This window comes from Rhinolophus sinicus, chromosome 12, assembly GCF_057876585.1.
Source record: "Rhinolophus sinicus isolate RSI-liver-muscle chromosome 12, RSI-T2T, whole genome shotgun sequence".
Lineage (NCBI taxonomy): Eukaryota > Metazoa > Chordata > Mammalia > Chiroptera > Rhinolophidae > Rhinolophus > Rhinolophus sinicus.
In genome coordinates, this window is record NC_142512.1 from 3410741 (window position 1) to 3427157 (window position 16417).

The window sequence follows — 16417 nt, forward strand, 5'->3', positions numbered from 1 at the left end:
GCATTCCAGAGATTATCTTGTTTCAAAGGGCTGTATAATTAGTTGTACTGACAACACAGTTTACTAAGTCCTGCCTTCTGATAAACCATTTAGACTTTTTAGTGTTTTGCAATAAAAATAATACTACAGTGAATAACATTCTTTATGTTAAACTACAGGATATATTACTGAATTAATGAATGAAATTCCCTGATGTGCCACAACTGAATCTAGTAGTCAGGGCACTTTCATAGTTTCTGCTGTGATCAGACAAACTGCTTGGAAAAGGCTCTACACTCCCCAGAGCAACAGACGTGCACTTGTTACAACAACGCCAGGAAAGGTATTAATCAGTTTTTGCCAACTTAAAAAACAAAAAAAGAGAAGAGGTAATTCATATTTGGGGGAAAAAAAGTCAGTTTTAAAATCAAAGAGGTGGGCCGGCCCAGTGGCTCAGGTGGTTGAAGCACCAGGCTCCTAATGCAGAGGTCGCGGGTTTTATTCCCACATGGGTCAGTGAGCTGCGCCCTCTACAGCTAAGACTGTGAACAACAGCTCTCCCTGGAGCTGGGCTGCGGTGAGCAGCCAGAGGTTGGCGTGGGCTGCCGCGGGGCTGCTGTGAGTGGCCGACCAACGACTGGCGACCGACTGCCTCAGCAGGGGATCACAAAGCTCATAATACCAGCAGGGGCCAGGGAGCTGTGTCTTACTGTTGGGACGGTGTTTCCTGCAGGCCCCGCCTAAGACCTCAAGCTCCCCCTTATTGGAGCTATCTCCGGCAAGCTCCCCCTAAGAGCTCTGTCCCCCCTCCTCCTCCCATACCTTATCAGAGATGTCTCCTGCAGGCACCATAGTTAGAGGCCTCCCTGTCAAAACAAAGTTGAGGGATCACAGCTGCTAGGGACAGATCTCCCTGGCACCCCGGCCAGATTCCCGCCCCCAACCCGGAGGCCTGACCCTATAAAATAAAGCCCCTGACCCGTCAGTACTCAGTCCTTTGGGAAATATCCCACTGGGCCCAGTAGTGTAATAAAGCTGAGTTCTCCTTGCCCTCTGGGAGCGCGTCTTGTGTTTCTCGGTCCTTGCCCCTTTTTCCGCAACACTACTCAACTAGACTGAGAAACAACAGCTTGAACCAGAGTGGAAGGAGGGAGAGGCAAAAGAAGGGGGAAAAATAAAATCAAAGAGGAAAGCAACAAGAGGGGCAGCACACTTACTGGGGATCTCCAGGCTGGGGTGGATGGCGGCCACATTCCTGACCATGGGAGGGGAATGCCGCCCATCTACCAGGTCAGACTCGGCGTCCTGAGCTTCTCCATGAATCACGGCAATTCCCAGTCGCAGGCGCTCAGCAAAAGACTGTGCCCTGGGGAGAACACAAGACAGTTCAAAAATGACGCATCACCTGTTTTCTGTTCATGTCTCTGGGAGAAACATTGAAAGAACATAAATAAAACGTCGTTTCGTGGAAGATTAACAAAAAAAAGAATAAAATAATCTCAGAGTCTTAGACTCCAGGACAGAGTGTGGAGACACCATGTGATAAACATGTCCCTCGGGCAGTGGGCACCATAGGTGGAGAGCTGGCCCTGCAGGGTCTGCACTCAGCCAGCTGGGGGAGCCTGCGTAAGTCAGGTCACCTCCTCTAAGCCTCAGTTTCCTCCTTCGTAATTGCTAATTCTCTACTTAACACGTTGCGTACGGATCACGAGAATCTTCGTTTTATCTGAGCCATGCGTTAAGGACGGATAACGAGAATTTCAAAAGATTGGGCAGAGAGCAATGAGAGGCCAAGACAGGGAGGTGAGACGAGTGGCGACAGGGAACCAGCTGTGAAAGTGCCTACGCAGCGGGCCCCCAAGAAGACAATCCAGCCAGGCTCTCAGGAGATTTGGCCACGCATCATCTGGAGCCCATAGTGGGAAGAGGAAAGAAAAAATATCACACACGGGTGTGTAAAGTGTGTGCATCAAAAAAAGTGAGGGGCCGGCCCTGTGGCTCAGGCGGTTAGAGCTCCGTGCTCCTAACTCCGAAGGCTGCCGGTTTGATTCCCACATGGGCCAGTGGGCTCTCAACCACAAGGTTGCCAGTTCAATTCCTCGAGTCCCGCAAGGGATGGTGGGCAGCGCCCCCTGCAACTAAGATTGAACACGGCACCTTGAGCTGAGCTGCCGCTGAGCTCCCGGATGGCTCAGTTGGTTTGAGAGCGTCCTCTCAACCACAAGGTTGCCGGTTCAACTTCCTCAAGGGATGGTGGGCTGTGCCCCCTGCAACTAGCAACGGCAACTGGACCTGGAGCTGAGCTGCGCCCTCCACAACTAAGACTGAAAGAACAACAACTTGAAGCCGAACAGAACCCTCCACAACTAAGATTGAAAGGACAACAATTTGACCATTGTTCCCCAATAAAGTCCTGTTCCCCTTCCCCAATAAAATCTTAAAAAAAAAAGAAAAGCAGTATAAAAAAAAAAAAAGTGAGAAGTGAAACTCGGTACATATGCAATTTTTGCCGTGTCCCACTGCACAAAGGAAGCTGCTTTCTGCAGTATCACACCAGGAGGGATTACTAATATCATAGGTGAGTAAATCCTAAAAAATTCCATAGAAAAATAATAAATGACATAGAAGCATTTACGCTTTAAAGAGAAGAGTGCATTTTAAAGTAGTTTCTTTTTAAAACCTGCCGGAACAGAGGGGTAGGAGGGATTTAAACCCGGCCGTACGCAACGTGTTAACAGTGAGAACCAACCACATGAGACAAAGTGCATTAAATACTAAGTGTTAAGCCTCGATCTTTTAAGTTTTATTAAGGTATAACTGAGATAGAGTAAAATGTACATATTTAAAGTATACAATTTCATAAGCTCTGATGTCATGTATATATGTGTACTAACATCAGCACAAGCAAAGCACTGAAAGCCTTTGTCACTGCAGACGTCCCCTCGCACCCCATGTGATGGCTCCTTCTAGCACCAGGCAGCCAGGGGTCTGCTGGCGTCACCCTAGTCCTGCCTTTGCTAGAGTTTCATCAGTGGGTTAGAGTGCGTACAGTCCTCTTTTGTCTTATTCCGCTCACTCAGCATAACGCTTTGGAGAGCCACCCACGGGGTATTGTACAGGACAGGCCGTCCCTTTACACTGCTTGTTCATGAACTTTTGCGGTTCCAGCTTTGAGATACGAGGTCAGACAGTTGAGTTCACCAACTCATCCTAGAAACATTGCTACATACGTCATTGCTGAATATGGTCACCTTCAAAGTACTCCCCTTGGGAGGCTATGCACGGACGCCAGCACCTAGTCCACCCTTCAAAGCAATTTTGGAACTATTTCTGGAGTGGCCATCAGAGCTGTCGTCGTATTACCCTTGATGTCCTGAATGTCATCAAAATGTCTTCCTTTCAATATTTCCTTTATCTTCAGGTAAAGAAAGAAGTCACTGGGGGCCAGATCAGGTGAGTAGGGAGGGTGTTCCAATACAGTTATTTGTTTACTGGCTAAAAACTCCCGCACAGACAGTGCCGTGTGAGCTGGTGCATTGTCGTGATGCAAGAGCCATGAATTGTTGGCGAAAAGTTCAGGTCGTCTAACATTTTCATGCAGCCTTTTCAGCACTTCCAAATGGTAAACTTGGTTAACTGTTTGTCCAGTTGGTACAAATTTATAATGAATAATCCCTCTGATATCAAAAACGGTTAGTAACATTGTTCCAACAAAGTTCATGAACTTAATTGTCAGCCTCGTATTACAAAACTGCTGTGGACATTCATGCACAAATGTCTATATGGACTCATGCTTTCTTTCTCTTGGGTAAATAGCTAAGAGTAGAATGGTTGGATCATACGGTAGGCATATATTTAGCTCTAAAAAATCAACCAAACTGTTTTCAGAAGTGATCCAGTGAGCAAAGGTATTCAATTGTGGGAAATAATTTTAAAGGAGCTTTTCCGGGAAAAAGACTTTACTCCTACATTTGATTTTGTTCTTTCCCTCTTCGGTGCAGTGGCTTCTCCAGAAAACACTGGCATATGGAACCCTCTCGACCCAAATGCCACTGTAAGTCCTGTGCTACTGACACACCAGGTACTGCAGGTCACCTGTGCCTCTCAGCACTGCCGCATTTGTATGTCTTGGGGTGTTTTAGCTTCTACAATGTCACCTTGTAACACATACCGATAAGTGGCCTCTGAGACGGATTCAATTCTGCTAATAAATTACTGAGTTCTTTGAATAAAAGATGGTAAACAATTAAGAAATATATTTGCTAGTATTTTCAATGCCAGATTTGAAGATCGACAATCAGCGGCCGCCAATGTGGGAGTGAGAAAAGCACTAGGTTGGGGTTCCCAAGACACGCAGGGCTTTAGTCAAGCAATACGACTGGTGGTCACAGATCGGAGTTCAAATTTAAAAAAAGAGGAAAATTAATCATCACTTAATAAATGGAGTTGGCAGATGGAGTTGGCAGACAACCTTTTAAACTATCAGCCCATAGAATAAAAGTAAGAGACACCAGTGGAAACCGCTGAGGTAGAACCAGAACGCGGACTCTGACTAGGGATGTGATCGCTGGATGTAAATCCAAGAAGCTCAATCGTGAGCTCCCACCTACCTCTTGGCCGAGGCTGGAGATTTGGCCACAATCACAGCATTCCTGTAATCCGGGATCTGTGACAGACAAGAGATCAGGGATTACTGCCATGTCTCCACAGGCTATTCACACCAACACTCAACAATCCATAAAAAGGAACATCGCAACAGACTAAAAAATGCCATCGGGTCCACTGAAAGTTTCCCAAAAAGAGAACCGTTCAAAGTAAATTTCTCCTTTGGAAAATGAAGAAATGCCTACCTAGGAAACAATATTATCAAGCTATGAGCCTCACACGCTTCTTATAGAAAAAGCAGGGCTAATCAGTGATTGGCTCATATCTACGTCCCAGCAAATACTGACAAAGTGGTATAAAGAACGGGAAGTTGTCATTTCATAGATCAGGAATGATACCCATGCAATCTGAATCCAAGGCAATTGTCAAATTCCAAATTAGTGCAGAACAAACAAATGACTTAACACATCTCAGTTATATACTGAGGAAAACAATTTGTTAAAGGACAATCAACCCAATCCTGTTTTATAAAGATATTAAGAGCCCTTAAAAAATAACTAAAATATCAGTCTGTTCTGGAGTCAATAAAATTGAACATTTGAAGTGATCTGTGCTAGTGACAATTATAACTGAAGATATATCCATTATCAACGTCTGAAAGTTTAGAAGACAGAATTGTTTTTAAGCTGAGCAATAGTTTGTTGTTTCTGACTTCACCTTGTCAATATTTTCAACATTTTATGTTCTTGAAATTTAATCAAAAACGGGTTCAAATATATGGCGATGGAAGGAGAACTGACTCTGTCTGGGTGGTGAACACATAATGTGAGATACAGATGATGTATTATAGAAATGTACATCTAAAATCTATGTAACTTGACTAAATTGTCACCCCAATAAACTTTAATTTAAAAAAAAGAAGAAAAAGAAATTCAATCACTTCAATTCATTAAATTATATTATTTCATTCAAATACATCCCCCATGCTTTTTTCATAATTATGCTACATCAAAGAATTTTAATATCAGCACTTAACAGCTAGACCTTGTACAATGCCTAATGCATAGGAAGCACTGAACACTTAGTAAACAAACAAAAAACTGATTAATTTGAACAAGGCTCTATTATAGATGTATCCAGCTAACCACATGAATCAGATATCCTTACATGAAAGCCTAATATATTCAACACTGTCAGTGAGTAAAATAGCAAGAAATACTTTCATTTAGGCATTTTCGCTAGAAGTCTTTCTAAACTGTTTTATGTACTTTCTTGCCTCATCAAACATCAAACAGCACCAAACCCAGCCAACAGAAGAAATAAAGCAGGAAACAATTAATCAAGCAAATGAAAGGAGACTTTAAAAGAAAGGACTCTTTTAACAAAAACAAGTCTAATTTTCTCCTCAAAAGTTAAAACAGAAAAGCATAGAAAGAACAAGTTGTTATGAAAAAGAATCAAAGAGAAATCTAGGAGGTGAAAGGGATTATTGTCCAAATACTCAGTAGCTGACCTGTCATACGCACAGCTGAAGAACGAACATGGGAGATGAGGCCAAGAAATTTTACCACAATGCACTTTATAAGAACACAAAATTTGGGGGGAAAAAAAAGTTAAGACAATATAGGAACTATATTCAAAATTTTCAACATATAATATGTTCCAAAAGGAAAAAATGGGAAAAAAATAAAAATAGAAGAGATAAAATACTCAAATTAAAGGAAAAAACTTCCTAGAGAATAAGAGATTCACTGAGCATCTACTGAGATGAATGGGAAAAAGATCCACCTCACACACATCATGCTGAAATTCTAAAACCATGGCAAAAAGGTAAAACATTATTTTAGATGGGGAAAATTCTGTCCCTTCTCCCCCCCAAAAAACCCACATGAAAAGACAATCACACTAGAAATCAGGGAAGTAAAAAATTCAAATAAATGCAGTATTGTTTTACTCATTAAATTGGCAAAATTAAGGGCACGGGGAAGCAGGTACTATCATAGGTACTGCTACTGGGAATGTAAATTAATACAGCCCCTTCAGACAATTGCAATTTTTGTGATATCTATTAATATTCAATTTTCAGAAAATTGCAATTTTTGCAGTATCTATTTAAAAACTTAAAAATGTATACTTTCCAATCAAGCAATTCTATTTCTTAATATATCTCAGAAAAATACTCACAGAAGTACTCAGAAAGGTAAGTACAAGAATTTTCAATGCAGCATCACTTAAAATAAATATAATAAAATATTTCAAATTAAAGAATGAAAAAAATAAAACCACCTAATAGCCAATCAAGAGGGAAATGGTTGAAAAAACTGGCTGTTTTAAACTTGTGCTTTAAACATCTAAACATGTAGCTATTTAAATTGATTCAACTTAAATAAAACGAAAGATTCAGTTCTCCACTCACACTAGGCACATTTCAAAGACTCAACAGTCACCAGCCAGGACGGCTGGTAGAACATTTTCAGATCACAGAAAGGTCTATTGGACATCGCTGTTCCAAAGTAAGGAACAGGAACACGTACTATGTAGCAATTATAACGAAAGAAGTAAACCTATGTATCTTAGCATGGAAAGAACTCCAGATACCAGCATGGGAAAGGAAAGAACAAGCTGCAGAACAATGCAAACGATATGTTGATTTAAAAACAAAAAAGAAAATACCCACAAATCAGTATCTACAGCTATGTGTATATAGACAAGGAGGCAAATACAAAGAGAAAGATCTGAAAGGCTACAGGACACGAAGCGAGCTGGTAACAAGGGCTACCTCTGCAGAGGATTACGTCTATATCTGAAGGCATACCTGTTGGCTTACTTGATCCTGTTTCGTGTAGGAAAAGCAGGTGTCAGAACTACTATACACAAACAGGCATTTCCCTACACTACCATTGCAAACATGAATTTCATTTTTTTAGAAAAAGATTACTCATTATCAAGTGGAGGGGAAAAACACACAATGTGTCAAGGAAGTTGACTTCCACACTCTGCGGTAACTTTCCCCTGAACCATGAAGGGACATCAGTAGGGCCACTTGTGGAATCACATAGAAATTGCTCTACACCCCACACGCCTTTGCTATATCCCCTACCCTCGGCCCTGGTTTTCTATTTCCTGCCATATCTCTTTTCTGTGATAATGAGAGTGGGTTGATATAAAAACACTAAGAAGAACACGGGGGGTGGGAAGGAGGAAGCAACTTAATCAGAAACAGGGTAACTCTAGAAGTTCCTATTTTAAACATTGATGAAATAAGATGGGCTTTCTCCATACACAACGAAAATGTAGTCCTCTTCATAATTTCCTTTAAAAATCCTGGTACAGACCGATGAAGTCCTGATATATGCTACAATGTTGATGAACCTCAAAAGCATTACATTAAGTGAAAGAAGCCAAACAAAAAAGGTCACATATTGTAGGATTCCGTGTATATGAAATATCCAGAATAGGCAAATCCACAGACACAGAACACAGATTAGCGGTTGCCAGGAGCTGGAGAAAAGGAGGAATGGGGAGTGATTACTTAATGAGTATTCCTCTGGAGTGACGAAAAAGTTTCAGAACTAGATAGAGGGGAGGGGTGCACAACATTGTGAAAGTACTAAAAACCACTACATTGTTTGTGTTAAAATGGTATGTGAATTTCACCTCAATGAGAAAAATTTTAATGTCTGCTTATTCAGACTCCCTAAAAAAAACATTAAAAGACAAGTTACAAAATGAGAGATACATGTGAAACGAATACTAACATATGGCTAGAATCAAGAATTTAAAAAAGAATGCCTATAGTTCACAAAGAAACAAAATCACTGAAGACAAAAAGCATTAAGCACCTTTTCACAAAAGAGGAAACATTTAAGAGATGTTCAACTTCTTAAGTCATCGGAGAGAGATACCCATCCAAGTGACAAGATTTCATATCATGGCCATTCAACTGGCAAAAATTTTTAATTTTGATAATGTAAGTATTGAAGCAAAGATGGATCCACAGGATATCTAATTCATTGCTGGTGGGGACCTAAGTTGGCATAACTGCTTTGAAACAAATTAAACACTCACACACCATACAACCTGGCAATTCTACCTTTGTACAACCAAGATGCACTTTTGCTTACATAGCACAGGAGACACACAGGAATGTTCACAGGAGCACCATGACAACAGCAAAAACCTTACGAATGAACTGTGTGTGAGGACAGCTGCACCGTGAGTATCCTCAGGAGTCAAAATGGATGAACTGTGACACACAACATGGACAAATCTTAACCAATGTAATGTCAAGTGAAAAATTCCCAAAAGACTACAGTTTGATTCCTTTTTATAAAGTTTTAATATATACATATATTATTTTTGTCTTTGAATAACATATATATCTGAATGATATAAAACGATATAAAAAGGAAATTGGGAGAAAGATGAAACAAGAGTCAGGATGATGGTTCCCTCGGGTGGGAGGAGGCAGGGGGATGGGGCAACGAAGGACCACAAGAGTGGATGGAAGTTACTATGACGATCTTAGATGACTTGCTGGGCAGTAGGATCATGGATGGTGACTGCTATGGATGGATGGACAGAGAGGTAAGGTGGACAGGTGGGTACATAAAAGCGGGCCAGGACCATACATGGACCAATGGCAGTGAGTTGTCATGATCACGACTAGTCCAGTTCTAGGTACCTGAGTCCAAAAGAACAAAAAGCAATCTTAAGAGCTTCGCAAAAGAAATAAATTGCAGATTAAGAATTTTAAAATAAAATAATCGCTTCTCGGCCTTTTGGCTAAGATCAAGTGAAGAATTTTAAAATACACTTGAGTTACATTTATAAAGTCAGTAATACTTTAAGCAGAGTATATCAAGTTTTAATCCTTTATGGACAGCCCAAGGAAATAGAAACGTCTTTCAACCTTAAACAGAATGTTGAAATAAGAAAGTCTGAGCTAGCTCACCTCTTCTTGAATATACTGTAGTAAGAAGGGAGATGCTCTTAAATTATCAACAGGAATATTGAAGAAGCCCTGAATTTCCTTCTGGTGTAAATCCATAGTAATAAGATGAGTTAGACCTTTCAAAATAGAGCAGACACAAACATATAAATAGTTTAACAAGCAGTTGCACTGTATGAAGTATAATATAAACTAGGATATTAAAAAATTGGTCTCATCAAAAAAACTCAGCATCTTTCTCAGATACTTTAGTACAAGATTGTGAGACAATAGAAAAAATATGTATATCTATATTGATATAGATAGATACATATATCTGTCCCCACTTCCTGGCACAGGGCTCCTGAAACCCTTGTTTAAGTTCCTAAGTGATAAGAGCACTAGGAGCATCTGTTGTTCTAATGAGGCGACTCTGGGTGGCTCCTGGGTGGGGCTGGTCACCAGGAGACCAAGCCATGATCCCCCCCACTTCTCCAGAGAGGTGAGGCGGGGCTGGAAATGGAGTCGATCGTGCCTATGTGAGGAAGCCTCCGTGAAAGCCCAATAGCACGGGGGGTTCAGAGAGCTTCCAGGTGGGTGAACAGGTGGAGGTGCTGGGAGAGTGGCGCTCCCCGAGAGGGCATGGGAGCTCCATGCCCCTTCTTCCCACATATGTTGTCCCTACACATCTCTTCCATCTGGATGTTCATCTGTATCTTTCATTATTATCTTTTTGTAATAAACTGGTAAACGGTAAGTAAACCGTTTTCCTAAGTTCTGTGAGCTGCCCTAGTAACTTAATCTAACCCAAGGAGGGGATGGTGGGAACCTCAAATTTCTAGCTAATGAGTCAGAAAGGACAGGTGACAAGTTGAACTTGTGATTGGCATCTGAAAGAGAGCGCTGTTTTGTGGGGCTGAGCCCTTAACCTGTGGGATCCAACACTATCTCCAGGTAGATAGTGTCAAAAAGTTACCTTATAGGACACCCAGCTGATGTCATGGAGAATTGCTAGGTTTAGGGGAAAACTCCTACACATTTGGTGACCAGGAGCGTCAGAAGTGAAGTGTCCTGTATGAGTGGCAAATGAGACACGCAGGAGGTAGGGAACTGCAATTTTCCTTACTCGGATGGGAAAGACTGGATGGTTTTTCTTACACAGAAATGCATGATTTTCACGACAAATTAAAGTCTTAAAACAGCAAAGATAATAGGAACAAAGGAATATCTCTGATAATTATATTACAGCACGTTACAGCTCCTTGAACTTTCCTGAATAGGCATAGCAAAACCATATTAAGACAAACATTGTCTTAAATTATTAAGACAAACTGCACAGGCCTGCAATTGGAGAAAATGAAGAACCGTCATCCATGGCTCATTCAAGGATATTTGAAATGATCACTATAAAAGTATGAGGAAAACGCAATTGGAAAAATTTTAAAAAGCAAAACTTTCCTAAAACAGCAGGAAGTAAGCCTAATGACCCGCCCAGGATCAAGGCTAGAAGAGAGACAGAACCTTTCTGGAAGGTTCGATGGAGTTTTCAATAGGGTATGCTTGTGAAGTTGCTGGGGTTGGGTTTTACCAAGTTTTGTTTTATTTTTGCCTTCTTTGAAATGCTACAATAGAAAATTTATCCTATAGGAAGTGTCTGTGTTCCTTTTGTGATCCTTTTGTCTGTGCCAATGCTTGACACATGCCTTCTACAATCACATCACATGCTCTCATATATATCCACAACACCTCTGAAGGTAATTTAGAAACAAGTGGGAGACACTTGTGAGAATGCACAACACAAAATAACACATACGGTTTGCAAAATATCCCAATCTGTCCTGGGAAAGGGAAGAGGCTAAAATAAACATAGTTGCTGTGTTAGAATAGTTGGTTCTGATGCCTTCTCCCCTTTTAAAAATGACTTACTATGATTATAACTTGTCAATTCAATATAATTTTTTAAACAAAGGATTTAGGAAAAACTAAGTTGTTTCTTGTTACCTTTGTGTTTTCAGGAGTTGGGAACAGGAGAGAATTCTCTGCACTGCTTTCTCATTATCTTTAAAAGCTGTATTGCTATTTTTAACTGTTCAGCGCTCTAATTTAGTTAAAACAATGCTTTACAATTTCTAAGGTGAAAATAAAACTGCCAGGCCCCAATTAATTATCAAATGTCTGCCATCCTTACCAGCTTTGCACATCATTGAAGCCAGCAATTTAGAAACAATGGAGCCTCTTTTTCTCATCTTGCACTGTTTGCTGTACGGGAAATAGGGAATCACGCCGATGATGCTTTTGGCACAGGAGGTCTTACACGCATACACCATAATCAGGAGCTCCATGATGGTGGTGTTCACGTCCCTGCGACCCAAGAGACAGGAATCCCAGCGAGGAAGTTAGACACCGGATAAAATCTCCCTGCTCCAACAAAGTGGCAGCAATGAGCTCCTCATGCCTCTACAAGACTTATGGCTCAAGGCGCAAAAAAGAAACAATTCCTCTGTTCTCAGGCCTCCCTCAGCTCACCCACATTCCCTCTCAGCCCACGATCCTACTTCCTTTGTCATGGAGAGAACTCGGAACAGAGTTTCCACAGACTCCCACCAGCCCACGATCTGCATCCTGCAAGCCTGCCTGCCCTCAGCCATCAGTGAAAGGTGGATTTCCCACGCCACAGTTACTCTAAAATCAGCCCTCCAATTACACACTAAGTCCCACCCCCCCTTGCCGACCTAGCAATTCTCCCCCCTTGTCTCCATCATCAACTTGTCACTACACTCCCACGGCTCATACCGAGCAGCCTATGAACACGGTTATTTCTCCCATTAAAATCAACAACCGGTGACCACTTTCCCCACTGCCCCATTCTTTGCTCCCCTGTGTAATACACCTCAAGAGAGTTGCCTACACGCGCTATCTCCAATTCATCGACTCTCATTCTCTCCCCAACATGTTCCAAACCAGGTCATCAGTGACCTTCACGTGGCTGAATCACACCGTCAATTCTCCGTCCTTCTCTCTCCTGACCCATCGGCAGCACCACACATGGCTGCTCACCGCTGACCCGCTACACAGGCTCACTTGGTTCCAGGACTCCCTAACTGTTCTCCTGCCCTAGGGGGTTTCTTTTGCTGGTTCCTCTTCTCCCCAACTTCTTGTCCTAACACTCATTCACTTGTCCTCTTCTATCTCCCCTCATCTCTTGGGCTTCTCATCTAATTTTATAAATGCTGGAGACTCTCAAATTTATAGCTCCAGTCCAAGCTTTTCAACTCCAGTCTGACAAATTCAACTGCTACTTGACCATTCCACTTGAATGTCTGTTAAGACATCTCAAAACTTAACATATTCCAGCTGAACTGCTCTTTGCCCCCAAAAGCCTGCTTCATTATAAAACCTTTGCCATGTGTTGATGGCAATACTGTTCCGTTTATTCACGACAAAAACCTCAGAGGCATCTTCGCTGCTCTCCTATCTGGAAGCTGTGTCTCACTCCACTACCACTGCACTAGAGCCTTGCCACTCTCGCCCCTCAACCAGGTGACGGTGACAGACTGCTACCACAGGTCTCTCTGCCCACCCCCCACCCCAAGTCCCCTGTCCACACAGCATCCATCTAGAGATTAAAATGAAAGTCAGATCATGCAGCCCACTGCTCAAGATCTAGCAACGGTCTGCCATTTTGCCCACGGCCCTATAGTGGCTCCCAGAACCCCTTCATGACCTGCCTCTCACCCCCACTTCTTGGCTGTCCACTCCTACTCCAAAACGAAGGAGAATTAAGGAGATGGTTTTGGCTCAAGGAATAAGAAACTGACAAAAGGCAGGGGTGGAATAATGCGTTGAAATAAACAAAAATAAGCAAAAGGAAATAGAAGAACTTGAAAACGGGAAGGATTACAGGGCCACACATCTGTCCTGAATTCTAAGTCCAATTTGGCCTTCTCTGCCTACTTGTCCCCTCGGGTAACACACACAGCCTCTCTGATTTATCCAAATGGACTCACACTTGTTTCTGGGGAGATAAAAGGACTGAAACACGGAAGAGCCAGAATCAGCATAAGTTGTTCTGTGCTCTGCAATTTCCCCACCCTGATGTTGGAAGGGTGAATGGGGGTTCTATTACCACCAAGAACCTCTACTCCAACACAGTAACACCCGCCCCCCCACATTCTCTGTTTCTCTTTCTGTGGTTTGTTACCCACAGTCAACCACGGTTGGAAAATATTAAGTGGAAAACTCCAGAAATAAACAATTCCTAAGTTTTAAATTGCACGCCATTCTGAGTAGCGTGATGAAATCTCTCACCATCCTGCTGTGTCCCATCTGGGACATGAATCATCCCATATATGACACCTGTCCGTTAGTCACTTAGTAAGCCATCTTAGTTATCATCAGTTGTCAGAGAGAGAGAGAAAGACCATATTTACATAACTTTTATGACAGTGTATCATTATAATTTTTCTATTTTATTATTGGTTATCATTCTCCCTTATTGTGCCTAATTTGTAAAGTAAACTTTATCATAGGTATGTGTATATACGGAAAAACATAGTATATATAGGGTTCACTACTCTCCAGTTTTAGGCATCCACTGAGTCTTGGAAAGTATCCCCCATGGATGGGGGGGGCCTACTACAACTGGTTACGTCCACCCTTCAAGATTACTGAAAGACCACATAAAAGTCAGCAAGCAGTTAAGTCAGAAAAATTAGCAGAGTAATAGATACCAATTTTAAAACGATCTTAATTCTTCTTATGTAGCTCTTTTTTTTTTTTTAAAGATTTTAGTGGTGTAGGGGAACAGGACTTTATTGGGGAACAGTGTGTTTTTCCCAGGACCCATCAGCTCTAAGTCAAGTTGTTGTCCTTTCAATCTTAGTTGTGGAGGGTGCAGTTCAGCTCCAGGTCCAGTTGCCGTTGTTCAATCTTAGTTGCAGGGGGCGCATCCCTTGCGGGAGTTGAACCAGCAACCCTGTGGTCGAGAGCACGCGCTCCAACCAACTGAGCCATCCGGCCCCCCTGGACCTCAGTGGCAGCTCAGCGGCAGCTTGTGTTTTCATTCTAGCTGCAGAGGGTGCAGCCCGCTGGCCCATGTGGGAATCGAACCAGCAACCCTGTTGTCCAGAGCTCACGCTCTAACCAACTGGGACACCCGTCCGCCCCCTAGCCAGCTCTTATTATTCTAAACACTCACGCCCAACTGAAACCCAGAAAGCAGTAACACTTCTGCTAGATAAGTACCTACTTTGAAACAGTTTGGATGATGAAAACATCTTTTCCCCTCACAGACTCTTGAATTTGTACTCTTGTTTCTGGCAGGAAAAGGAAATAAGAGGGGTGGGGTAAAGAAGGCATATGATTTATATTTTTAAAACCACACAAAAAAATGTGCATCATTCCCCATGTTATAAAATACAGAAACTAGAACTATTACAGTTTTAGATGCTACAAAAGGGTAACAAGCATACTGCCATTAATCACACTTTTAAACACGGTTAGTTACATGATATCTTTAAGATGGAATTACATTTCAGACTTGAAACCAGTAAACCTACCCTTCTCACTTCTTATAAGCAGTAAGTACTGAACCACTCTAAACATAAGTATCTTTATAGGAAATAATATATTCATTCACTCAACCAGCAACAATTAAGAACTTATAGGCAAAAATGTTATAATAATGTAAGCGTAAAGATAAATAAGGTCCAATATCCCTACTCTCAAAAAATTGTAATTAGCCACAACGAAACAATTAGACAAATCCAAAATGGAGCAAGACAACCTCTTCAAAACGTCAATGTCATGAGAGAAGAAAGAAAAGGTGAGGGATTGTTCTAGATTAGAAGAAACGAAGAAGACATGAGAGATACATTGCTTGAACCAGAAATCCTACTTTGAAAAAACAACCCAGCTATAAAAGGCTCTTTAGGACAGCAGGGAAATTTGAATATAGACTAGATATTAGATGATTAGAGAATTATCATTAATATCTTTAAATGTGATATTGGTAATATATTTATATAGGATAAAGTCCTTATTCTTAGGAGATGCATGATCAAGTATTCAGAAGTTAAGTGTCTTGACGTCTGCAACTTACTTCTACACGTACATACTCATATAGCAAAATGTTACCTGTCAACTTTAGGTGGTAGATATACACATGGGTGTTCATTGTACTACTGTTTCAACTTTTTTATATGTTTGAACATTTTCATTAAAAATATTGGGGGGGGGGAAGAAGGCACGTGGCATCATGGGAAGAAAATGAGTTTTAGAGTCACCGAGATCTGGCTTCGAATCTTGACCCTGCTATCTCGGGGACCTCCTAACGTCATCCCTGAACTCTGCTCTTCAGAACCTGTAACAGGAAGGAATCCACACATGCTAGTTCCCTCCTTCCTTCCCAGCAGACACCAAGTATTTTCTCTCCCCTTATTCATGAACCTGGCGTGTGGGCCGACCTACCCCTGAGCCGCCCACCGCCAGCACTGCCTTGCAGACTAGACAGAGGACACCACCCAATTCCCTTTAGCAGCAGAATGGTCTCCAAACGCTCCCTGCCTATTTTCTTCAATTACACTTTTTTTCTACTGAAGCCACATGGGGCAACTTGGAAGACTGGAAAGGAGGCAGTAATGGAAAAATAAATGGGGGAATAGAAAATTTGTGCCTTTTCATCCAAGTCTCTTGTAAGTTTCATAATATTTAAATATTTGATAAAATCCTACTGTGGAAAAGGAGAAGGGACTAATATTTACTGAGTACCTACTATATCATGTGCCAAGAACTGTGCTAGGCACACAAATTACCCATTGAATCCTCAAACAGCCCTAATTATGTGCAGTTTAGAAAGGTTAAATAACTTGTCAGGAATGAGACGTCTGACTCTCAAGCTCATGC

General features: G+C 41.7%; 1 protein-coding gene and 1 pseudogene across 4 annotated transcripts in view; one reads left to right on the forward strand and one right to left on the reverse strand.

The window, feature by feature from the left end:
• PRPSAP2 (phosphoribosyl pyrophosphate synthetase associated protein 2) overlaps positions 1–16417 on the reverse strand; it is a 45597-nt gene that overhangs the window by 15695 nt on the left and 13485 nt on the right. For all 4 annotated transcript variants that reach the window (XM_074320756.2, XM_074320755.2, XM_019753769.3 and 1 more), the window contains 5 exons: positions 14763–14829; positions 11703–11875; positions 9539–9654; positions 4590–4645; positions 1197–1345 (listed from right to left, as the gene is read on the reverse strand). In XM_074320756.2, coding sequence (XP_074176857.2) covers positions 1197–1345; positions 4590–4645; positions 9539–9654; positions 11703–11856 — 475 coding nt within the window. In that variant the 5' untranslated portion in view covers positions 11857–11875; positions 14763–14829. The remainder of the gene's footprint in view (positions 1–1196; positions 1346–4589; positions 4646–9538; positions 9655–11702; positions 11876–14762; positions 14830–16417) is intronic.
• On the forward strand, positions 9350–9492 carry LOC141569106 (U2 spliceosomal RNA; annotated as a pseudogene).